At 48.5% G+C, this 22,288-nt stretch overlaps 1 protein-coding gene across 20 annotated transcripts in view; it reads right to left on the bottom strand.

Moving 5' to 3' along the window:
* CRYL1 (crystallin lambda 1) overlaps positions 1 to 22,288 on the bottom strand; it is a 172,930-nt gene that overhangs the window by 45,141 nt on the left and 105,501 nt on the right. For 10 of the 20 annotated variants that reach the window (XR_012426712.1, XM_065532941.2, XM_074021663.1 and 7 more), the window contains 2 exons: positions 18,847 to 19,008; positions 11,453 to 11,647 (listed from right to left, as the gene is read on the bottom strand). Coding sequence is in view for 19 of the 20 variants with exons in the window: in XM_065532941.2 (XP_065389013.1) it covers positions 11,453 to 11,647; positions 18,847 to 19,008 (357 nt within the window). In the remaining variant the exon portion in view is untranslated. The remainder of the gene's footprint in view (positions 1 to 11,452; positions 11,648 to 18,846; positions 19,009 to 22,288) is intronic. The other 10 variants (XM_074021665.1, XM_074021666.1, XM_074021662.1 and 7 more) reach the window with 2 other exon arrangements.

The following is a 22,288-nucleotide window of genomic DNA, read 5'->3' as shown; positions in this document are numbered from 1 at the left end:
GAGAAACAGGAGAAAAATTAAGAGTCAGGAGTCACAAAAGGTTTTATCTTAGGTGAGTGTCAAATAAAGAAATGCAAGAGTGAGAAGGAGAGTACTCTGCCACCGTCAGCCCTACGAGGGCGACATGAAGCAAGCACTGGGCTCGTGTAGATCACCCCAGGGCAGCGGCCAAGAAGAAAGGATTACACCAGCACGTCCACCTTAGTCTCTAGTGAAAGAAAGGATGGAACAAAGTTAAATCTCGGTGATTTCCTCATCTCCAGAGATGTTCAAGGACTGACCCAGACAAGAACAATCACTTGTATAGAACTAACTCGAGCATGAGCCGGGGTACTAGACTCTCCCTCTGAGAAACATCCAGCCCTTGCAAATGCTACGGGGAGTTACAGAGTTAGAGATTAAGTCTATTCTCCTTATTATTATTATTATTGAGATGGAATTTCGCTCTTGCTGTCCAGGCTGGAGTGCAATGGCGGGATCTTGGCTCACTACAACCTCCGCCTCCCGGGTTCAAGTGATTCTCCTGCTTCAGCCTCCGGATATCTGGGATTATCAAGCATGCATCACCATGCCCAGCTAATTTTGTATCTTTAGTAGAGACACGGTTTCTCCTTGTTGGTCAGGCTGGTCTCAAACTCCTGACCTCAATTGACCCACCCGCCTCAGCCTCCCAAAGTGCTGGGATTACAGGTGTGAGCCACCGTGCCCGGCCTAGATTAAGTTTATATTGAGAACTATCACAATGATTCATGAGACTCTCATGAGAAACTAGCCAGAATTGTGAGTTTGTTCCCTCCACTTATACACACTGTACCCACATGTTTCCGTTTTCTATGCTCTTCACCACATGTTGCTTCTCCCACATGCAGCAGGAAACTGGCTCCATGGCAAGGGTGGAAAAGATGTGACCCAGCGGTCCCCACCCACGCCACCTTCCAGGGAGAAGGTGAGGCCGAGATGGGACTTTAATAAGTCGAAAATAAAAGACTGCTAAGTGCTGCCCCACAATTACTCAGAGGCTTGTGGTCAGGTTTGGGAGCTGCTCGGCCTGTTGCCAGCACTTACAAGCTTTCTTGGAAGCAAGACACAGACATTCTTGCGGAATGACTTGAGCAAATTTTGCTAACGCTACAAGGGTTGATTGAACACCACCACACTGAACTGATGCAAGAGGACACTGAATCACGCCCATAAAACACCCGTCCTGTCAAGAGCCTTCCGAGAGGACGCGCAGGAGTCAGCGCTCCGGGGAAAGAAGATGAGAAACACCGGGTGGACCACCCCGGCCAGGCTGCTGGGAACAAGCCTACGTGCACAGCTGCCGGAGGAGAGGCGGGTCTCCCCTCTGGGGGCATCTCAGCTACACCTGTCAAGTCATAAAAATGTTCCTCTCCCACAGGGCAAGCCCACTCCCAGAATTATTCTGGAAAAGACTTCAGAAGGAGAGACCACCTGGGCAGAGAGGCTCACCGAGGCCTGACCTTAACACATCCCCCAATAAGGGAAAGATTGGATTTAAAAGAAAAAAAAAGGCCGGGCGCGGTGGCTCAAGCCTGTAATCCCAGCACTTTGGGAGGCCGAGACGGGTGGATCACGAGGTCAGGAGATCGAGACCATCCTGGATAACACGGTGAAACCCCGTCTCTACTAAGAAATACAAAAAACTAGCCGGGCGAGGTGGCGGCGCCTGTAGTCCCAGCTACTCAGGAGGCTGAGGCCGGAGAATGGCGTGAACCCGGGAGGCGGAGCTTGCAGTGAGCTGAGATCCGGCCACTGCACTCCAGCCTGGGCTACAGAGCGAGACTCCGTCTCAAAAAATAAATAAATAAATAAATAAATAAATAAATAAAAAGAAAAGAAAAAAAAAAAGACCAGCTAAATGAAATACCATAAAGCCATTAAGAATGAATAAAAACTTGAGCAGTATGTTCATAATAGAGACTAGACAGGAACAAAGGAAACTGACGGCAATTTGAATTAGGGCAGAGCAAACACAGGTGGTCTTTTTCCCTTTCACTTTTCTTTAAAATAGAGTTTTTTTTTTTTTTTTTTTTTTTTTTTTTTTTTTTTTTTGAGACAGAGTCTCCCTCTGTTGCCCAGGCTGGAGTGCAGTGGCAAAGTCTCAGTGCAAGCTCCTTCTCCCGGGTTCAAGCGATTCTCCTGCCTCAGCCTCCCGAGTAGCTGGGACTACAGGCGCCCGCCACCTCGCCCGGCTAATTTTTTGTATTTTTAGTAGAGACAGGGTTTCACCGTGTTAGCCAGGATGGTCTCGATCTCCTGACCTCGTGATTCGTCTGCCTTGGCCTCCCAAAATGCCAGGATTACAGGCATGAGCCACCTTGCCCAGCCTAAAATAGAGCTTTTAAATAGAAACAACAACAACAACAACAACAAAAATGGAAAGGAAAGAGAGGAAAGACTTTGCCCTAATAAAAGGGGCATTCCGGAGGACTTCAGGCCCCAGTGCTAATTCCTGGTGCACTTTTTGTTAGTACACTACGTGTATAAATGATGCTTTCGGGGGAAAAACAACAGTATTACAGAGTCTGAAAGAAAGGAAAGGCCTCGACTTTTAAAACAAATACAACAGCAAAAAGAATCCATCGTGTATAAATGTGAGTATGTTCACTTCCCTTCTATGAGGGCAGTGATACGTTCATTGAGGGTTCCTCTGGGAATACCGTTTACTACAATAAGTTTTAACGCAAAGAGTGTAAGCCCTGACACCAAAAACAGCCATGGAACACAAGCCTGCTCCCCACATCCTTACCCAGAGACATGTCCAGCCTTGATGGTCCATGGGGCTCCAGTGGCCTCTCACCTGACTTCTACCTGCAGCTGATGGAAGGCACGAAGGCTGGCTCCCACAAGGGAAGAGGGATGCGGTGTAATCTGTCACCTCCCGCCTCCCTTCTTTTTGCCTTTTCTCTTGGGGACTCCTCACCCCCATCTTCTACTTCTAGTGACCCTTACCCCTGGCCTGTTAATTTCCCAATTTCAAACTGAGGGAGCTGAAATCCATCATTTATATTTACTGCTCAAGCACCTATTGGTAATGATTGCTAGAAGGTGTTACAGCAAGAGCATTTTCATTTATTTATTTTTATTTTTATTTTTTAGAGTTCGAATACTAACATAGAAGCTTTGCGGCATTTTGGGGATTTTTAATGAGTATGTGGTTGATGTTATTTATTTGCTTGCTAATGGCAATACAGGTATCAGGTATCTCTAAATTCATAAATCAGCAGTATCTCTCTTTTCAATAGGGTTTTCTTGCTCACCAATGTGATTACTCAGAAAATGGCCACCTACAAAATAATAAATAATGCTATAAAAAGTCTACTTCTTATGGAAAATTGCTGCTAGAAAAACAAATCCCAATTAAGGCCACGTACGGTGGCTCACACCTGTAATCCTAGCACTTTGGGAGGCCAAGGTGGGCAGGTCATTTGAGGTCAGGAGTTCAAGACCAGCTTGGCCAACATGGAGAAACCCCAACTCTACTAAAAATACAAAAAATTAGCCAGGCGTGGTGGCATGTGCCTGTAGTCCCAGCTACTTGGGAGGCTGAGGCACATTATACACTATGTATATAATGATGCTTTCAGGGAGAAAAACAACAGCCCGCACAGGCCTAGCCCAGGGCAAAGCCGCAGAGGGAGAACACAGCCTTTCTGGGGTGATGTGAGCCTCAGAGCAGCAGGAAGAAAAGGCAGCGCTGAGATACATGGAACTCTGGAAGCCCCATCAGCGATTCACTCAGATGCTTCAAATGTTGTGTCTTAAAAATATCCTAAACTCTCAGGGTTCAGTTTTCAACTAAGTAAAATGTAGAACCCCTCCAGCTGAGGCGTGGCGCAGAGGCCGGACTTGGCTGTTTCCTGGCTCCCCCAACTTCCCCATACGCTGGGCCCATCGCTCTATGTGACTTTGTGCCAAAACCAGACATATGTCACCAGTGTCGGCGCTGTGCTATTTTACTCAAGCCTCAACATTTTCCCCCGGACACATTCCGGGTGCACCACAGTCTGAAGCAAACCACAGCAGTTCATTTCCAACACCGTCCTTCTCCAGAAAAGCTGCCAGCAGGACCCCATCTCCTGTTGGCAGTGGCTCCGCACAGGCTTCCTCTTGTCAAGCTCTGCTGCTTCCAGCCGCAAGACTGCTGTTCCTGTCCTTGACCTCAAAGCCTACCAAACGATGGTGGAGCCCGGTTCTGCTCCTCCTTGGAGCCCCTGCTTTGTACCGATTCTCTTCCAGAGTCGGCATCTGAGTAACCATCAGTGGGCCTGCCTTGCTCTGTTACAGGGTCTCAGGGCACCTGCTCACGTTGACAATGATGTTAAAAGCCACTCAGTGAAATGGCAGAGCCTCCCTGGACTGCCGGAAAAGGACAGGCCACGCAGGCAGCCTGCTGAGACGGCTTCCTGCTCAGAAAATGAAATAGGTGAGAAGGCAACTTCCTGGGAATTCAGGCAGAGGTGGAGAACCAGACCCATATGAATGCTGGCTGGTAAGAGGAGAGAAGAAATCAAAGGACCATTCACCTCCAAGTGAACACAGCGCATGTGAGAGAAATGTAAGAGGTAGTTACAGCAGCAAATGTAAACATTTTAGGCCATCTTCCCCCCAGAATATGTTCATGCCCTCGCCTCCCCTTTGTGTAACCTCCCAGTCTGCCAAGGAGCTGCTGATTTACATTCTAATTGCAGCATAACAGTTCATAACGCAGCGGATTACGCGCAAACCCGGCCGACAGCTCGAGACCAGGCCCTGGTACACAGAGGCCCCACTGTACAGTCGGCAGGCGGATACACCCGAGCACAGGCGGTCAGCTACAATCAGTCATGGGGAGGGCTGTTTCCGGGTGTCCCTCCTGAGGGACCTGCTTCTGCCCACACAGGCCCATGACTCCTAAAAGGAAAACCTCCTAAAAGGAAAACCTAATCACAATTTGCATCCCTGCTCAGGAAGTCAAACGGCTGGAGGCGGGTGGCTGATGCTAAGCATGCAAGCAGTATGACAAGGGAGATCCCCTGGGGCGTCGCTCTCCATCAGGTCCACGCGGGGCAGGTCTGTCTGGGTGAGCTTTTGATTTGGGAGAGTGATTCTCATCCTCTGTGCAGTTACAACGTATTGTTCATTCGTTCTAATATGTTTGCGTTTTTAATTAAAAGTGAATTAAGTCTATCTTTATTTTAAAAAAAAGAAAAAAAAGAGCGTCTCACTATGTTACCCAGGCTGGTCTTGGACTCCTGGGCTCAAGCAATCCCCCTGCCTCAGATTCCTCGGTAGCTGGGACTGTAGACGTATGCCACCTGCCCAGCTACTTTTTTTAAATCAATTTTTACATCTTTTGGTATAACCAGAGGTATTCAGTGTCTTAAAACTAGGACTGTGAATCACAGCTACATAGTGACCACATGAGAATCTCCAACTAAGTAGAAGCTGGTTAGAGCTGCACGTTGTATCTTTTTTTTTTTTTTTTTTTTTGAGACGGAGTCTCGCTCTGTGGCCCAGGCTGGAGTGCAGTGGTGTGATCTCAGCTCACTGCAACCTCTGCCTCCCAGGTTCACGCCATTCTCCTGCCTCAGCCTCCCAAGTTGCTGGGACTACAGGCTCCTGCCACCACACCACGCCTGGCTAAATTTTTTGTATTTTTAGTAGAAACAGGGTTTCATGGTGTTAGCCAGGATAGTCCCAATCTCCTGACCTCGTGATCTGCCCGCCTCAGCCTCCCAAAGTGCTGCGATTACAGGCGTGAGACACCGCGCCAGGCTAGCTGCACATGTATCTATCGTGAGCCTGGGGTCAGAGAGAAAGAGTTAGAAACAAGAGACACACATAGAGACACATACACAGCCAGGGACGTGGTATCTGCATACCAATGATATTCAACAGAAACCTCTGAGTAAGTTTGCCACAACAAGCCTCATCTGCCAATTTTACTACACGATCTCTGAGATACGCTTCATTAACTAAAACAATGTCTCCTAACAGTCGTGTCTGAAATAAAGCTCAGCGATGAAGTTCTGGAATCTCAGGGCCCCATCCAGATGCCCCAGACCACACCCGCCCTGACAAATCAAGAGACCAAGCACTCAGTCTCTGCAGCCCAGGCCCTAAGGACAGCACAGGGATGACCTCATTCCGAAGGACAGGCAGAACCCAAGGTCAGCAATTTCCGGAGCTCATCACCACCGACTCACACCAGCAGGCTGAGAACCTGCGAGGGTTGCGGGTTCAGTCCCAGGCACCTCCACATACCCTGTCCTCATGGGAAAGAACTTACAGGCAACAAACTCAGCTACTGTCCAGCCAGAAGTCTATTGTCACAACACAATGTCCTTCATTATGCTAATGCCTTAAAAATGTAGACCTGAAATGATATCCCAGCCAATGAGATCCTGTCACCCAGGGAGCGTGACCTGAAATATCCCAGCCAATGAGATCCTGTCACCCGGGGAGCGTGACCTGAAATGATATCCCAGCCAATGAGATCCTGTCACCCGGGGAGCGTGACCTGAAATGATATCCCAGCCAATGAGATCCTGTCACCTGGGGAGCGTGACCTGAAATGATATCCCAGCCAATGAGATCCTGTCACCCGGGGAGCGTGCCTCTGGCAGGGGAAGTAAGTGTCAGTAGATTGTGGCCAGACATGTCCATCTGGCATTTCCAACACCACAGGACTGCTTCATCCCAAATCCGAAGCCAACAGGAAGAGAAACGGAGTGAACATCTGTGAGATGGCACAACAGACCTGGCTCCTTCATTCCCTTGGCTATCCGGGTGTCCGCTCCACCCCACGAAGGTCTGAGGACTTACAGGTGACGCACATGGGAGCGTGTCATAGCCCAGGATGCCACAATGAAAAGAAAAGAAAATGCTTGTCATTCCCAGTGCTTTCTCTTTCTGACCTAGAAATGGTGCTGGCAGTGTGGCTCCCCTCCACAAACCCCCCTAGTGAGGGAGCCTCCCTGCTACCCCTGCCCCTTTCTTAGAATGTCTCTTTAATGCTGGGCTGCAGGTGTACAAATATGGTCCCGGAGTGAGTGAGACTGAAAACGAGAAAATAAAAGGAAATAAATCAATGAGACAAAAACTTGCTCCTCGAAAAAAAAAAAAAAATCAATAAAATTGATAAACCTCTAGCAAGAGAACAAAGACAAAAAGAGAGAGGACACCAATCACCAATTTCAGGAAGGAAACCAGGGATATCACCACAGACCCTGCAGCCATTGAAAGACAAAAAGGAGGACTACCGAGAACTTTACGCTCTTAACAACTTAAAAGAAATGGACCAATTTCTCAGAAACGACAAACCATCAAAACTCAATCAAGATGAAACAGACAATCCAAATGGTTCCACAACCATTAAAGAAATTAAATTCATAACGAGAAAGCTCCCAGAAAAGAACCCCACCTTGGCCCAGATGGTTTCACTGGAAAATTCTACCAAATATCTAAAAATGCATTAACAAAAATTATACACAATCTCTTCCAGAAAATAGAGAGGAGGAAGAACTTCCCAATTCATTGTATGCAGCCGGAACAGGCTGAGTATCCCTAATCTGAAAATCTGAACCCCAAAGTGCTCCAAAATCTGAAACTTTTTTAGCACCAACATGATACTCAAAGGAAATCTCTCTGAAGCATTCCAGATCTCAGAGTTTTGGATTAGGGATGCTAAAACAGTAAGTATATAATATTCCAAAATCTGTAAACATCCAAAATCTGAAATATTTCTGGTCCCAGGCATTGGGCTTCTCCAGCTGTATGACCTTGATACCAGAATCAAATAAAGATAGCACAAAAAGAAGAAATCTGCAGACAAATATCTCCTATGAATTTAGATGCAAAAAAAATTCACAACCAAGCATAACCAGGTTGAATCCAGCAATCCCAAGTAGGATCATTCCAAGTATGCGAGGCTAGTTGAACACGCGAAAGTCAATCCATGGGATCCCTTGGTATCACCACTTAGTGAGTGGCAACGCAGCTTCTTCTGCCCCACCCTGACATCAGCAGCAAGACACTGTCACGGGTGGAAATGCAAGCCGTCCTTCCATCCTGTTCTAGCTCCTACCTCAACTTGGAGGTCAGATCCCTGGAAATTCACACTCTCCTATGATTTGCGGAGAGCTGCCTCACCTGCAGATGGCAGGGGTGGCAGGGAACGGCATTCCTTCCTCACCTGCTGACCCAGTACCCACACGCCTGGACAGAGGCACACAGCTCGTTTCCAGCAGGCTCCCTTAGCGCCCTGAACCAAGTCACCTGGCACCTCTCCTACCCTGAAAGCATCCAGCTCTACCCAATTAACGTGCCACGCAAGGGTCAAACAGAACCTCAGCTTACTTTGTGAGCCCAGAGGATCCTGAGACAGAAGCGCCCACACCAGTGAGTCCTAGAGGGGCAGTGAGTCCTAGCTGCCCCTGCCAACGCTCATTCCATTCACTACAGTCAAAGGTCAGGGGCCAGGCACTCTGGCCACACATGGAACCCACGCCAGGCCTCACTGAGAAGGAGAAGCTCTGCAAGGCCTTTGGAGCTTTTCAACTTAAAACACGCACAAGCCTACTTAGTCTCTTCTGTGAAACTTCCCCAGTTCCGCTCCTTTTGCTATTAAAAGTTGCTCTTGAAAGTTTTGAGGTAAACTTGGAAAACACCAAATATATGTTCAACTATTGAAAGACTCCAAAACGAAAATTCAAGTTCATCTGGGCTTGGAAGTTGTGAGTCAAAGGGGTGTCACTGCAGCCTGTGTTCTACTGTGGCTTGGAGCAACTGTACGGATTTGCGAGACGGGGAGGTGGGGCCCCGGAGAGGCTTGCTCACGTTTGCTGACTCGCAGTATCGGGCATGGAAACCGGCCACAGCAGCATAGATTTTCCTACAATAAAGTCAAGAATCCTTAAAACAACCCACCAGAACTGTGTCAGGTACACTGCTGTCTGCTAGGTGGGAGGCACACTGGCTGGCACAATCATGGTGGGCAAGATTTCTCCAAGGCCACACTGAGACCAGGCATGGTTCTGCCGCGCGGCCCCGGAGCCGTCCGGAACACAGGGTACCCACGTGGATGCTCGGGAGTGCATGTCAGCAGCTACTTCAGGAGCATGGTCATGACCAGCGCGCCAGTGCTCCAGTTCCAGCAGGCTCCCCCAGCGCCCTGAACCAAGTCACCTGGCCCCTCTCTCGCCCTGAAAGCGTCCTGGCTCTACCCAATTAACACGCCAAGCAAGGGTCAAACTCCAACCTGCTACTGGAGTGCTGGCACGCTGGTGGTGACCCTGCTCCTGAAGTAGCTGGCCAGCGGAGGTGCTGCCACTGAGCGGTGATGGTCAAGGTCAGCACCACGACAAGCCCTCCCTCCTCCCCGAAAGCCTCCGTGTTCCCTCTCCGCCAGCCTTGCCCCATAACTAAAGCCCCTCACACCTTGGAAGTCATCCCTGTGGCGCTCGGGGTGCCGGGTAGCGCCATTCCCACCCCACCCTGCCAGGAGAGGACCTGCAGTTTCTAGAACTGCCTGGGGCCCGCTACCTGGAGATAGATCATCCTTATTTTTAGAAACAAGTTATCGTCTAGACTTTCACCAAAGTAATTCTTTGGGTTTTATTCACATTGTCTTAGTTTCCCATTTCTCTTGACCTCTTCCTGTTCTGTCACAAACCGTACGCTGCTAGATTTTGGCACTCAGTTCCTTATAGGGACTCCAGGCACGTGAGTCCCCACAGCAGCCAACACAGAGACATATGCAGGCTTCGCTTTCTCAGGAGGCACGTCACCGCGGAAAGCCAGGAGTAAGAACGTTCCTGCTAGCCAGTAACACAGTGTCACTCAGGCTGCCATGACCACGAAGCAGGACAACCGAAAGCACGGGGACATCGCAAGTCAGCAGAACTACCAGAGCAGCCCACCTCACCCCTCCCGCCCGCCCTCCTCGAGCAGCAAAAGGAAACACCAGAGTCCTCCATGGCTCCTGCAATGGAGAGTTCTTTGTGTACACCTTCCCCCCGATCCCCTTACACCAGAATCCCACACTCTTCCTTGAATGGGCTCACACCTTTCAGACTGGAGAAAGCAAGATTTTACTCAGGGTGCTAAAGTATCTTACAAATAAAAAGTTGAGATTGCCTGTAAAACCCCACAAGGTTTTAATTCAACAAGTGAACATGGGCAAGGAGTCTAAAGTTGTTCCTCTTTTCTAGACAAATGGAAATATTTTAAATAAATCTCCAAGAAGGTTCTGATAGATCAGTGTTTCTTTAAAAATACCTTGACACTGACTGATATTCAAGAAATTACTAAGAAATTCAAACCGCCGCCGCAACAGCGGAAATCCGAGCACTGTTTCTTGAAAATACAGGAGCCTTAAGTGGATTTAAAGATCAGGACACAGAATCGAGGCAAATGCACCCGACAGTCCAGTCAGACAGTGAACCTAACAGGGAACCCAACGTGAGCAGCAGGCTGCGGGAGGCCACGTCTGTCACGCACACCTGCCTGGTTTGGAAGAACTGCTGGGAAATTGAAATGCAACACTCAAGGAAGCTGGGGCACGGTCAGCTTCCTGGCTGCCATCTCAGGCAAGGCTCGGTGTGTGTCCGTGCGAGTCCCAACAAGGAACTGTGGAGCCAGGTGCGATGACTCGAGCCCGAGCAGCGTCCTCCCCACGCTGTGCAGCTGGATACTTCCGGCCCTTGAGCCTTCCACAGTGTTTTTGCAACACAGGCGTGGGCAGAGTCTTGCTTTCCCCTGCAGAAGCTGGGCAAGTGCCACCAGGGAGGCTGGACAGCTCCACTCCCAGGTCCCGAGACTTCTCCGCCTAGTCCTGGGGTCCAGCTGACCTATCTCCCCCAGGCGCCAGGACCCCTCATGCAAATGTACACAGGAATGCGTGCAGCCAGGCCATTTCCTCACCTCCATGTAAAATCCTTTCATTAGAGGATGATGTTAAATATATTTACATATCATTTCCTCTTTATATGTAAGACAAGCATTTACTCTAACAAGAATATTCATCATTTCTTTCTCAAGCTCTTGAAACAATTAGGTTCCTTCAGGAGACAGAAGTTTACACAAAATATAATTTTTTTTCTTCTTGAAAAATTATAACACTGAGGGGTAAAAGCTGACTCTGTGGGAAAATGCAGTGGGCCACATGGGTTATTATGTCCAATGCTATGAAAGGGCAAGAAGGAGAGAAGCCTGTCATCGCGTCCTGGTATCAGGTGACTGTAAGAAGAACCTCTCGGGCAGACAATGAATTGCTGCATTTTATTTTGTTTCTAAAGCTGGCCCTTGGTCTCCAGAATAGAGCAAGAAGAACCAAGCAGCCTCTGACTTTCCCACCCTCCAGGCTTTCACTGTCCTGCTCAGCTTCGGGAGGGAGGGAAGAAGAGAGGAGCAAGGAAGGGAGGCAGGAAGAGAGGAAGGGCACACACACCTCCACCAGCCGCCAGGCCTCGCTGATGATTGCATACTGCAGGCGGTTCAGAACAAAGCCGGCCACCTCCTTCTGGACTCGCATGGGGCACTGTCCAATCTTCTTCATCAGGGCGTGGGTTCTGTCCACCGTCGCAGGGGCCGTCTCTGGGTGGGGGACCAGCTCAACCAGCGGGATGTAGTACGGCGGATTCACCTTAGGAGAGAGAGAGAAGTGGGGGAGTCAAGGAAATGACCCTGGGTTTGAGGCACTGCACCTACCCTGAATGGTTAGGAGCAGCAGATGCATCTTTGGAATGGTGCCTTTAGATTCAGTGGCCAACAACAAGATACTTGAGAAAGAAATTTGTTCACAAAGGAAAGAGAAAAAGGGAACCTGATGCAGAATTGTGTGGTTTTATTAAAAAAAAAAAAAAATACCCAAAATACAAAGTTGGAATTTGGAGGAACAGCTTGCTATCCTGTATGTTTACGGCTAATCTTCACAGCCCTGGCCTCCCCAGGACAGAGTCTCTCTGCTCCCATCTGTCTTGTCTTCAAAGCTTCCTCCCAGCCCACCCCCTGAGAATCATGTCTTCCCATCTGCAGTCACCACAGGCTCTGACATTCTCCTGTGTCAGTGTTAAAAATTATTAGCAAGCTGGGTGTGGTGGCTCACACCTGTAATCTCAGAACTTTGGGAGGCCGAGGTGGAGGGATCACTTGAGCCCAGGAGTTCAAGACCAGCCTAGGCAACATAGCAAGACCCTGTCGCTACAAAAAATTAAAAAATTTAGCTAGGTGTGGTGTTGTGTACCTGTAGTCCCAGCTACTTGGAAGGCTGAAGTGGGAGAATCACTTAAGCCCAGGAAGTGGAAGCTGCAGTGAGCCATGACTGTGCCATTGTACTCCGGCCTAAGTGACAGTGCCAAATGATCTCAAAAATAAATTATTAGCAGTGTCTTCCCAAAACTTGGTATTTCCTTAATTCCTCCATATTGTACCTTAAGCGTCTGCCTCTTCCAACCTAACATCACCTTCCTGCTCTAGAAATCAACAAGCATCAACACACCTCAGCAGCCCCAGCACCCCGACGAGCCCAAGACAGGAAGGCACTGTACAGGTGAGTAAGCCCTGAGGGAGGACCCTGGACTTTACCATTCAACTCTTGTGTTCTTGGTTTACTTTGAGAAACTGTTCTTACAGATTCCTCACAGGGAATTATCAAATGTCCATAGAAAACAGTGCTTGGTAGAATCTGACTGGCCTGAGCGCTGAACCAAGTATACCACAGCAAAAACTGGTCTCCAAATGGTGCTTTTAAATGGGTTTTCCTCCACCATATGGGTGACAAGTAGAATGTCACATTTGCTCAGTGATGCTTCCATGAGCAAAAGCTTCCATTTAAAGATGACTCCCACAGAAGAGGGAAGGAGCAATAAGGACCATCCTGGGCACCCGCTCTGCCCTCTCAGGAATCAGGAAAAGATGGCTCCTGTTTCCAAATAGACAGATGGTAAATCGATGTCTCAGGAATCAGGAAAAGATGGCTCCTGTTTCCAAATAGACAGATGGTAAATCGATGTCTCGGTTAAACACCTGTCACTTACTGAATTCTTATAGAAATACTTAACCTCTGACCTTTTGAAAAATCAAGATTAGAAGAACTGGAAGTGTGTCTTTCTCAGATGAATTTTGCTTTATTTTATATAAAGCAGGCATGCTGGGGCTGGGGTCTTTCAAACATTGTAAGCCTCACTGGTAGCAAAAACAGACGGAGACAAGGAGTTAGAAAGCATTTCTATTTAAAACTCACCAGTTCCCTCCTCTCAGTCTTCTCTGCAATTTTTCATGCTCACACTTTCCCTGAGTGATGGAGACCCCCAGCCTGACACAGTGGCCCACCTGTGCCCACTCCCTGGTGTCACCACCAAGACTCGAGGACACAGAACACACCTGCGGGTGTCACACAGATCCCAGCCTCACCCTGGAGCCGGATGCCTTCCCTTGGGCACATCCCAGCACAGACTTGTCTCATGCGGGTTACCCCCACAGTCCCCCACCCTGGGAGGTTCCTGATCTCAGTGAGAATGTGTCATATCCCCACACCCAAGTCAGTGCCAGAATAAGTGTCCCTGGCCCCTGCCTCTCCCTAGCCCCTCTCACTTTCCACTGAGAGGCGAGGCCAGCTGAACTTCCTGGGTCAAGTGTGAACTTGGGGAACTTTTCTGTCTTACAAAAGGATTGTAAAACGCACCAATCAGGAACTTTCCTGTCTTACAAGAGGATTGTAAAACGCACCAATCTGGGCTCTGTAAAATGCACCAGTCAGCAGGATTCTAAAAGTAGCCAATCGCGGGGAGGACTGAAAAAGGGCACTCTGACAGGACAGAAACGGAACATGGGCGGGGCCAATTAGGCAATAAAAGCTGATCACCACCCCGCCCCACCCTGGGGCTCAAGTCCAGTGTCTTTCCTTGCTGCGGAAGCTTTGTCCTTTTGTTTTTCACAATAAACCTTGCTACGGCTTACTCTTTGGGTCCGTGCTATCTTTAAAAGCTGTAACACTCAACACCAACGTCTGCTGTTCATGAAGTCAGCAAGACCACAATCCACCAAAACCAGGAACCCACCGGCAAGAACCAATTCCGGACACACCATCAGCTACTATAGTCCTGTTACTTCTCTTCATTCTTCTCTCAGAAAAACCATTGCCACCGCCACCCTCAGCTCAGGGCCCGCGTTTCCAAATAGATTCTGCACTCCCTTCATGGGACTCCTGCTGGTGTCTCAGCCCCTCGATCTCATCTTCCCAGAGCAATCCGTGTTGTGGCAGGAGCCTATCCAATCCACAACAGCAGCAAACAGAACGGCTGGGTGCAGGGGCTGGGGTGGGGTGGTGGGAAGTTAGGGTTTCATGGGTAGGGGATGCAGTCTTATAAGACGAGAAAGTTCCATGGATCCTTGGTCGTGGTGGTTTAACTAAGGAGAATGTCCTTAATGCCTCCGAACTGCACACTTAGAAATGGCTAAGACGGTAGATTGTTATGTGTATTTTACCACAGTTACAAACTTTAAAAGTAAAAAACAGGACTTTGCTCATGACTTCTCCAGCGAAACATCTTGCAGGGCTCCCCAGCACCCACGATAACAAGGCACGCGGCTGAGTAGGATGCAGAGGCCAGAGACTGGGGCCCCACCCAGCCCCCCGAAACAGACTTCCATCCACACCTGCGTGTCCACCTGCCGAAGTCGCCGCAAAAGGACCTTGGGGTCTCCTGGCTGGGACAGTCTCCCTAACCTCAGCCCTCGGCCTCTGACCCAAGAGGTCAATCTTGTCCATCAGGTCAGGTGCCCTTTGAATTGACCACCGCAGCGGGGAGGGGAGGAGACCAGCGAGGAGACGAGGCAGCTTCCCCCGCCCCCAACCTTCCGTGTGGGACTGTGCGCGGTGGACTGAGAAACGCCCCCGAAAGGGTTAGACAGATACCACGGCAGCGCCGCGCAGGCCGCGGAGCACAAGGGGCGCATTCTTCCCCGCCGCGCGGGGCCGTGTGACCGCGCCGACAGCGCCGCCGCCCGCAGACTCCCTTCCCCCCCGCGCCGGGACCAACCAAAACGGCGAGGACCCCAGGGCCGACAGCGCCCTCGCGGGAGGCCGCCGCACTGCAGACTTGCCAGCCCTCGGTGTTCCGTGCTCCGTGGACAGCCCATCCCCTCCGCCGCGCGCCCGCAGGGAGGCTCCAAGGCAGCTCCGAGCGGCCGCAGGGGCGCGCACATGTGCAAAGGGACGCACAGCACGGGCGCTTGGCAGACAGCAAGCCCTATGGGGTCCAATATTTACCACCAACACCAGGGCAGATGGCTTCAGTGTCAGGCGTGAGGTGAGTCCGGAAAGGCCAAACCCGGGCTGGGGCGGGGGACGGGGCTAACTGGTGGCCTCTCCCCCCACGCCCACCGCACGCCCCAGTCTGCCAGCCGCGGCCCCTTTGCCAGGCAGACCCGTCCATACAGCACAGTACTTGGTGGGCTCGAAGCCCCCACTAGCCCCGTCGGACCATCGTCTTCCCAGACTGAACTAAGGAGGAGAAAAACCGAGGGAGCTTCTTTGTAAAGTGTGGCGAAACTATCAGTAGAAAACTGCCACTCTGTCAGTGCTCATTAGAGCTCAGTAAGGCCTGAGACTGCGATGCAACGTGCACACCGTTGTCACCGACAGGCCCCAGCCGGCACATCCTCCTCCCCCAGCCCCTCCACGTGGGAATTCCGGAGTCACTGCCACGAGGAGTCGAGGAAACAACACAAATGACACAGGAGAAGAAAATGTGCAGAACACAGCCGGCCTGCGCGAACAGCCCTCTTCCTGGGCCTGCAGTGTGGCCATCAGCAGCTCCAGTCCTGGAAGCGCACCCTAAAACCCAGCCCCAACTCCTGCGCTGGGAGTACGTGCCGCCTGGCCAGCGCCTTTCCCAAACCACTGACCGGAAGTCTGGCCCCGCCCCAGGGAACACGTGGCCGTGGCCGTGCCACGAGGGCTGCAGGCTTCGCTGTATGGGCGGAGGCAGAAGCAACCTTTCCAATTCGCTGAATATCCACTTTTGTCACGGCATCAACAAGCCTCCCTTTTCTTTATCCTATTTTCGGCCCAGGCAAAAATCACTAATGATTGAAACAAAGGGCCCCAAGCAGGGACTGGGGGCCGCAGGGTGGGCTCCTGGCTGGCCACGTGGGGGGGGGGGGGGGCTTCGTGGAAACTGGGGTTCCTCAGAGATCACAAATAGGTCTTGATTTTGTAGGGACTGCCTGTCCAGTCCCCTAGAGGTCCCGTGGGGGGAGCAAGAGGTGGGGCCGGGCGGGGTGCCTTTCTCCTGTAATTCCATCACTTTGGGAGGCTGAGACAGGAGGCTTGCTTGAGGCCAGAAGTTCAAGGCTGCAGTGAGCTATGATGGCACCACTGCTCTCCAGCCTGGGCGACAGAGCCACAGAAAAAGAAAAAAAGAGAGAGAGAGAGAGAGAGGTGGGCAGCTGGAACATAGAGGAAAGAAAGGGAAAAGTCCAAAGATGGCTAATTTGGGTTATTTGATTTGCTTTAATTAACATGGGTTTTGTTTAAAAAGAATTTGTAACAATAAGGAAGATATTTTTAAATTATTATTATTATTTTGAGACGGAATCTCGCTCTGTCGCTCAGGCTGGAGTGAGCGGCGCGATCTCCGCTCACTGCAAGCTCTGCCTCCCAGGTTCACGCCATTCTCCTGCCTCAGCCTCCCGAGTAGCTGGGACCACAGGCGCCGCCACCACGCCCGGCTAATTTTTTGTATTTTTAGTAGAGACGGGGTTTCATCGTGTTAGCCAGGATGGTCTCGATCTCCTGACTTCGTGATCCACCTGCCTCGGCCTCCCAAAGGGGAAGAATAATTTTTAAAATAAGGTCTGGACTTTATGCTGTTTCATTAAATAAGTGAGCAATAGTGGGATGGAACAAGAGTAGGAAGGAGGGAGAGAAGTGTCATTATTCAACAGTTACCAACTCCTGCTGGTCAAGGGACTGGGTTGGGTGTGAGGGAGAAGAGAGTGACTCAAGTGTCCTCTCACCCATCTGGCAATTTAAAATTAAAGAGACACAGTAAAGGTCTCGTCAAAGAACTCAGGAGGTATTTTCTGAACAACTTTATTTAGATTAGTTTTGTTTTGAACTAACTTAGAAGCAAGAAAATGGGCTAGAAATTAGGAGGCTGACCCCTTCCACTGAAGCAATCAAGCAGCAACCTAGAAAGTGCTGAGGCCTCCAGGAGCCCTTTCTGCAGACGTGTGTATGTCACCAAAGCAAAGGCACGGCAGGCTTCTCAGGACTCGCTTTCAATTAGGGTCCCTCGTAATGCTAATCTCACTCATATTTGAGTGGTGACCAAATGTGACGGGTTCTCTTCTATTTTTATGCATCTCAGCCTCCTTATTTTATAACCATTCCTCATTCTTTCCATCGAATCTCCCAGGACCATGCAGCTATGTAAATGGTGTTCCAAGTTGCTGCTCTTCTTAGCACACAAAACCTGGTGGGCATCTACAGATCTGGTAGGCGATTACCTCCACACTCGAAATGGCTCTTGCTCAGAAAGAGGAATTGCCCCGCTCTTGATCCTAGGCCCTGGTCACTCATGCTCGGAATACTGCCCGACTGCTGTGACATCATTGCTCCCCTCTCTGACCCGTCTTCATCCCAGGAAGGACCTTCATGTTACCCTCCCCAAGCAGCACTTCCACGACATCACACTGATGCTCCGGACCCAAGCTGTCTGTCCCAGCTCTTCAGAGTAACGCTCACGATTCTCCAGACCCAACCATTACTGAGCCCTCCAGTGTTCTCCCATGGCACCAAGGCATGTGTGCTCATGCCACCAGGCTGGCCTCCCACAACTCTGCACACCGAGAGGGTCCTTGGCCCAAGGTCTTTGCTTATGCTCTTCCCCAGGCTCGGACCCTCTCATCCCTTCATCAGCCCAACCAGTTCCTAGCCAGGCTGGGCCCTCTGTGTTGCTTCTCCCTGATCTGAACCTCTGACAACCTGGTGATGCCAAAGGTGTGGTCACTATTTTGTACTATTATAGTTATCACAGCTTGAGCTAAGTCACCTTTCCCGTTCGAACAGGCGTCCTGGTTCTCCAAGGTCACACTGAGCTCACAGTTGGGGCTCAAATGTTGTTCACTGAGTCTCCTCATTCCCCTTTCCTCACTTCAATACGTTAACCGCTAAAAGATTCCTTGAGTGCTTGCATGCCAATTTGAAACTTACTGTCCAAAGCACCTCATAATGTACTCCTGGCAAATAAACTTGCACAGTTAATTACAGTGAGTGGGTGGAAGGGAACCACACAGGGAAAAAAAGTCCTTAAAGTCAGACCTGCAGTCAGAATCTCAGGAGCAGGACCCATTTTAACATTTTAACAAAATGGATCCTACTCTGAATTGTGTTGAGTAAACTACACCGTGCAAGTGACATATCTATAGAATCCTACACAATGTATATGTTTTTGATGCAGCACTTTTACATTGATAGTAGAATTATTTGTTTATTAGTCGGCCTCCTCAGCTACACAGTTACTTGGGGGTGAAAGTCTCAAAGCATTGTTCACTCTATTCCGTTGCACGTTAGGTACACAGATATAAATCCAAGGAATTTTGGGATAAAATTCTTTTTTAAAATGCTGGTATTGTGCAACTCTGTAAATACAATAAGAACCACGGAACTGCACAATTTGAATTGGCAAACTGTGTAAGTGAATCATATCTTAATAAAGCAGTTTAAAAGACTAATGGATTACTCACAAGTTATTGGCCCGCTCCCCCACAAAATAAAAATTAAAAAAAAAAAAACAGAATGAGATACAATCAATCCTCCAGATTTAAAATACTCACAGGATGAGCCACGATGCATTGCTTTACATGGACCAAGCCAGCAAACAGCTTGGAAGGCATGAGACAAGAAGTGGAACTGCTTAAGATCACTCGATCATCCACGATAGAATCTAACTGAGCAAAAATCTTCTTCTTCAGTTCTAGGTCTTCTGGAACACACTCCTGAAAAGGACACGTTGAAATGACTATTCATGACCACTCGACTCAGTCAGGCCCCAAGCAAAGCATTTCATGTTTGTTTCATTCCTCAAATGAACCACTTTGAAAATGATGAGGTTCAGGACATGTTATCCCAAAATATGGCAATTTGGCATTTGAGAAAACAGCTGAAGCAGGGAGGTCCCTCTGACCTTCTGCTCTCTCCTCCCCTAAAGCAGGCTGTAAGAGAATTTTCTGCCCTTCCCTTGAAGCAGGTCATAAGACCCTCATACCAGAGGTACCCTCCCTACACCCAGAGAAAAACAATCTCCTTGTCTCTGAAGACACAGGGACACAGGGGAGAATCTGAACAAACAGGCCTTGCCAACTTCCCTCTAGTTTAATGCCAGCTAGATCACACCCCTTTGTCCTATCATACCTCTGAAAGACTGTCCATTCTTTATCAAACCTAAGCATAAAAATACGGAGGTTTCCCTGTGTCTTGGGGTCTACACTTCCTTATGAAGGCTGCTGTGTCATGTAAAACTTACAATAAATACATCTGTATGTTTCTCTCTTGTTTATCTATCTTTTGTTATAGGGTCCTCAGCCATGAACCTTCCCATAGGAGAAGAAAAGATTTTACTTGTTCTGCCTTACAAAATCCACCAGCAAGATTTAAGGACAAGAAAATGCTGCTGGAAAATATGATAAATCTTGATAACTCTGGCAAGTGGGTGATGAATATATGGGAGTTTGTTGTACTTTCTAATTTTGAATAGCCTGGAAATTCTCATAATAAAAAAGCCTGCCAACGATATGGGGGTGGATTCTACAAACAAAACACACAACAGCACCCCAGGCAAACTGCTAAAAACATCAGTAGTTATCATCAACATTTATTTTCCCTATCTGCTTTGACCATCAGATCAACAGATATTTAAGGAAGAATCTCATCTTCATGAAATGAACAAACATGTTACATCCATAATTCCCAAAAGGCTTCTTGAGAATCCATTTCTAATTGGAGATCCTTTTGAAAAAGATCTCCATTTCCAAAAATCCAAAACTACGTTAATCGGGGTAGGGGAGTGGGATAAATATGCAAATTTGGATTAAATACTGCAGATAACAACCACTCTGAAGTTCTAATTACAAAGCTAGAGTGACAGTGAGATGACACCTTCTAACACTCAGCACTGGCCCACAGGCGAGGCGTGTTCCCTGCCACATGAGGATGAAGAGGACACTGCCCTGCTGTGGATGGAAGCAGACCAGGGGGAAGATGCAAGAGCTGCTCTGACACTTTGGAAATACTAGAGCTGTCCTTCTCCTCCTGACATCTGCACCTCTGGGATCACACCAGGGGTCACTCCTAACCAAGGTCCCTGCTCACCTAAGGGCAACAGGTGCTGCAGGGGAGGAGGTAGGGCCTCCCAACATGCCCCAGTGACTTCAGGAGAATGACTCTCAGTGTGGTGCAATAACCATCCCATCAGAATCAACTGCGTGGCTTGTTAAAAATGCAAATTCTTGGGCTCCCATCCCGGACCTACTGAATCAGAGTCTCTGGGGGTGGGTTCCAGGCATCTGCAGTTCTAACAAGCATCCCTGATGATTCCTGTTCCCACTAAAGTTTGGGAACCACTCTTCTGAGGTGTGTATCCCAAGTGTCAGTCCTTAATGCTCTCGGTGCAGTGTGCCACGAAATGCATCCTCAAGGGTTTCCTCTCCATCCCAACTACTCAGCGATAAACAAGGTGCCCTGATGGGAAATGGGAAGGTTATTAGCACTGCAGCCATCTCATGGTCTCTAACCACCTGATCAATTTCACTAAAATGTTAAATTTACATATCATATTAGGTCATGAATACAGTACAAACACTAGCAGATAACCAGAATTGTGCAGATGTGAAATTCAATGCTGAAGTACTACTAGAAATTGTATCAGAATCACCCTTCAAAAATAAATGTTTTCAAGTTTAATTGAATAATGCTAATAGTTAATAATATCTAACATATTGAAATCAGCTGTGTGGATAATGTGACATGAATTTTGCATCTATATTATCTACAAGATTTTTAAAGTTTTATTGTAAGGGTAGGGAGCCCATATTGGATTTTTTTATACTTTTTAAAAATATAATCAAACCATGTGAATCTTTTTAAAGAAACAAAAGGTCGCATAAGCACCACATCTCAAAGACGGAAAAAAAAAAATCAGTCATTTAAGAACTGTAAAGCCCATTGTGTTAACTCCCCTTATCAAAGGGGGAAAAAGAGCTACAGTAGCTGGCTCATTGTATTGAGTCATTCCTGGATCAGTTAAGTCTGCAAGTTGGGTTAAGTTTAAATGGAGCCTTGTAGCAAAGCCAGAGACGAAGAATGATGCAGATCCTGTGTAAGCTAATAAAAGAGTCTCCATGAATAGCCTTATTGTAAGCCTGTCATGCAGATTCTCCCCTGAAATTCTATGCCTTTCTTCAGATCATTTGATTATCAAAGAGGCAAGAAAACCTGAACCAGAGGAAACTCAAATCTGTTCCAATTATGTAAGAGTTTTTAATGGCACATTTGCTTGAAGTTTTGTTGCTGTAGTTGTTGCTGTTTTTAAGAGTGACCCAATTGTGTTGGATGTGCTGGGCTGGGGTTATAAGGATGCTGTCCGTATCATGACTGAGTTTATTTCCTTGCTATTATTCATTCAGATACCCCTGGTCTGAGAAAGGGAGTCTGACAAATTTATCAGGACCTTCCTCACTTGCAGTTGGTTACAAAGCTCAGAGAAGCTGCCATCATTCTCTTTGCCCTAAAGGGATGGGGAGGACAGGCAGGGAAGAATGTCAGTGAGACAGCTGAGAAGGTACCTGCACTCCCTCTGCAAACCAGAGAGATGCGCCCCATGCACTCTCAACTCTGTCTTTCACGGGGCTCTTTCTAGAGACAGGCACCAAACGTGAAGCACTAGCAAAAATTCTACCACTACTAAAGGTAATCAGCTTGATTTTGCTTAATTAAAGGTTGACAGCATCTTTCAAAGCACTGACTTTTGTTTGTTTGGGTTTTGTTGGTTTTGAGGCGGGGGAGGGAGACACAACTCATGACAAATATATTCTCATGCACAACCACCATCAGCATGCCCAGATTTTGACAAATAAAACTCTGGGGAGAGGTAAAGCACAACGCAACTTCCCAGTTCTCACTACTGTTCTGTCAAAAGGATCACCCGCTTCCTTAGACTGATCACTGGCTCAGGCAGTATGAGCAGGTGAAAGGTGAGGCAGAGTTTAGACACTGTATGTG

This window comes from Macaca fascicularis, chromosome 17, assembly GCF_037993035.2.
Source record: "Macaca fascicularis isolate 582-1 chromosome 17, T2T-MFA8v1.1".
NCBI classification, from domain to species: Eukaryota; Metazoa; Chordata; class Mammalia; order Primates; family Cercopithecidae; genus Macaca; species Macaca fascicularis.
The sequence above is the reverse complement of the archived record's forward strand: the minus strand, read 5'-3'. Positions and strand labels throughout refer to the sequence as shown.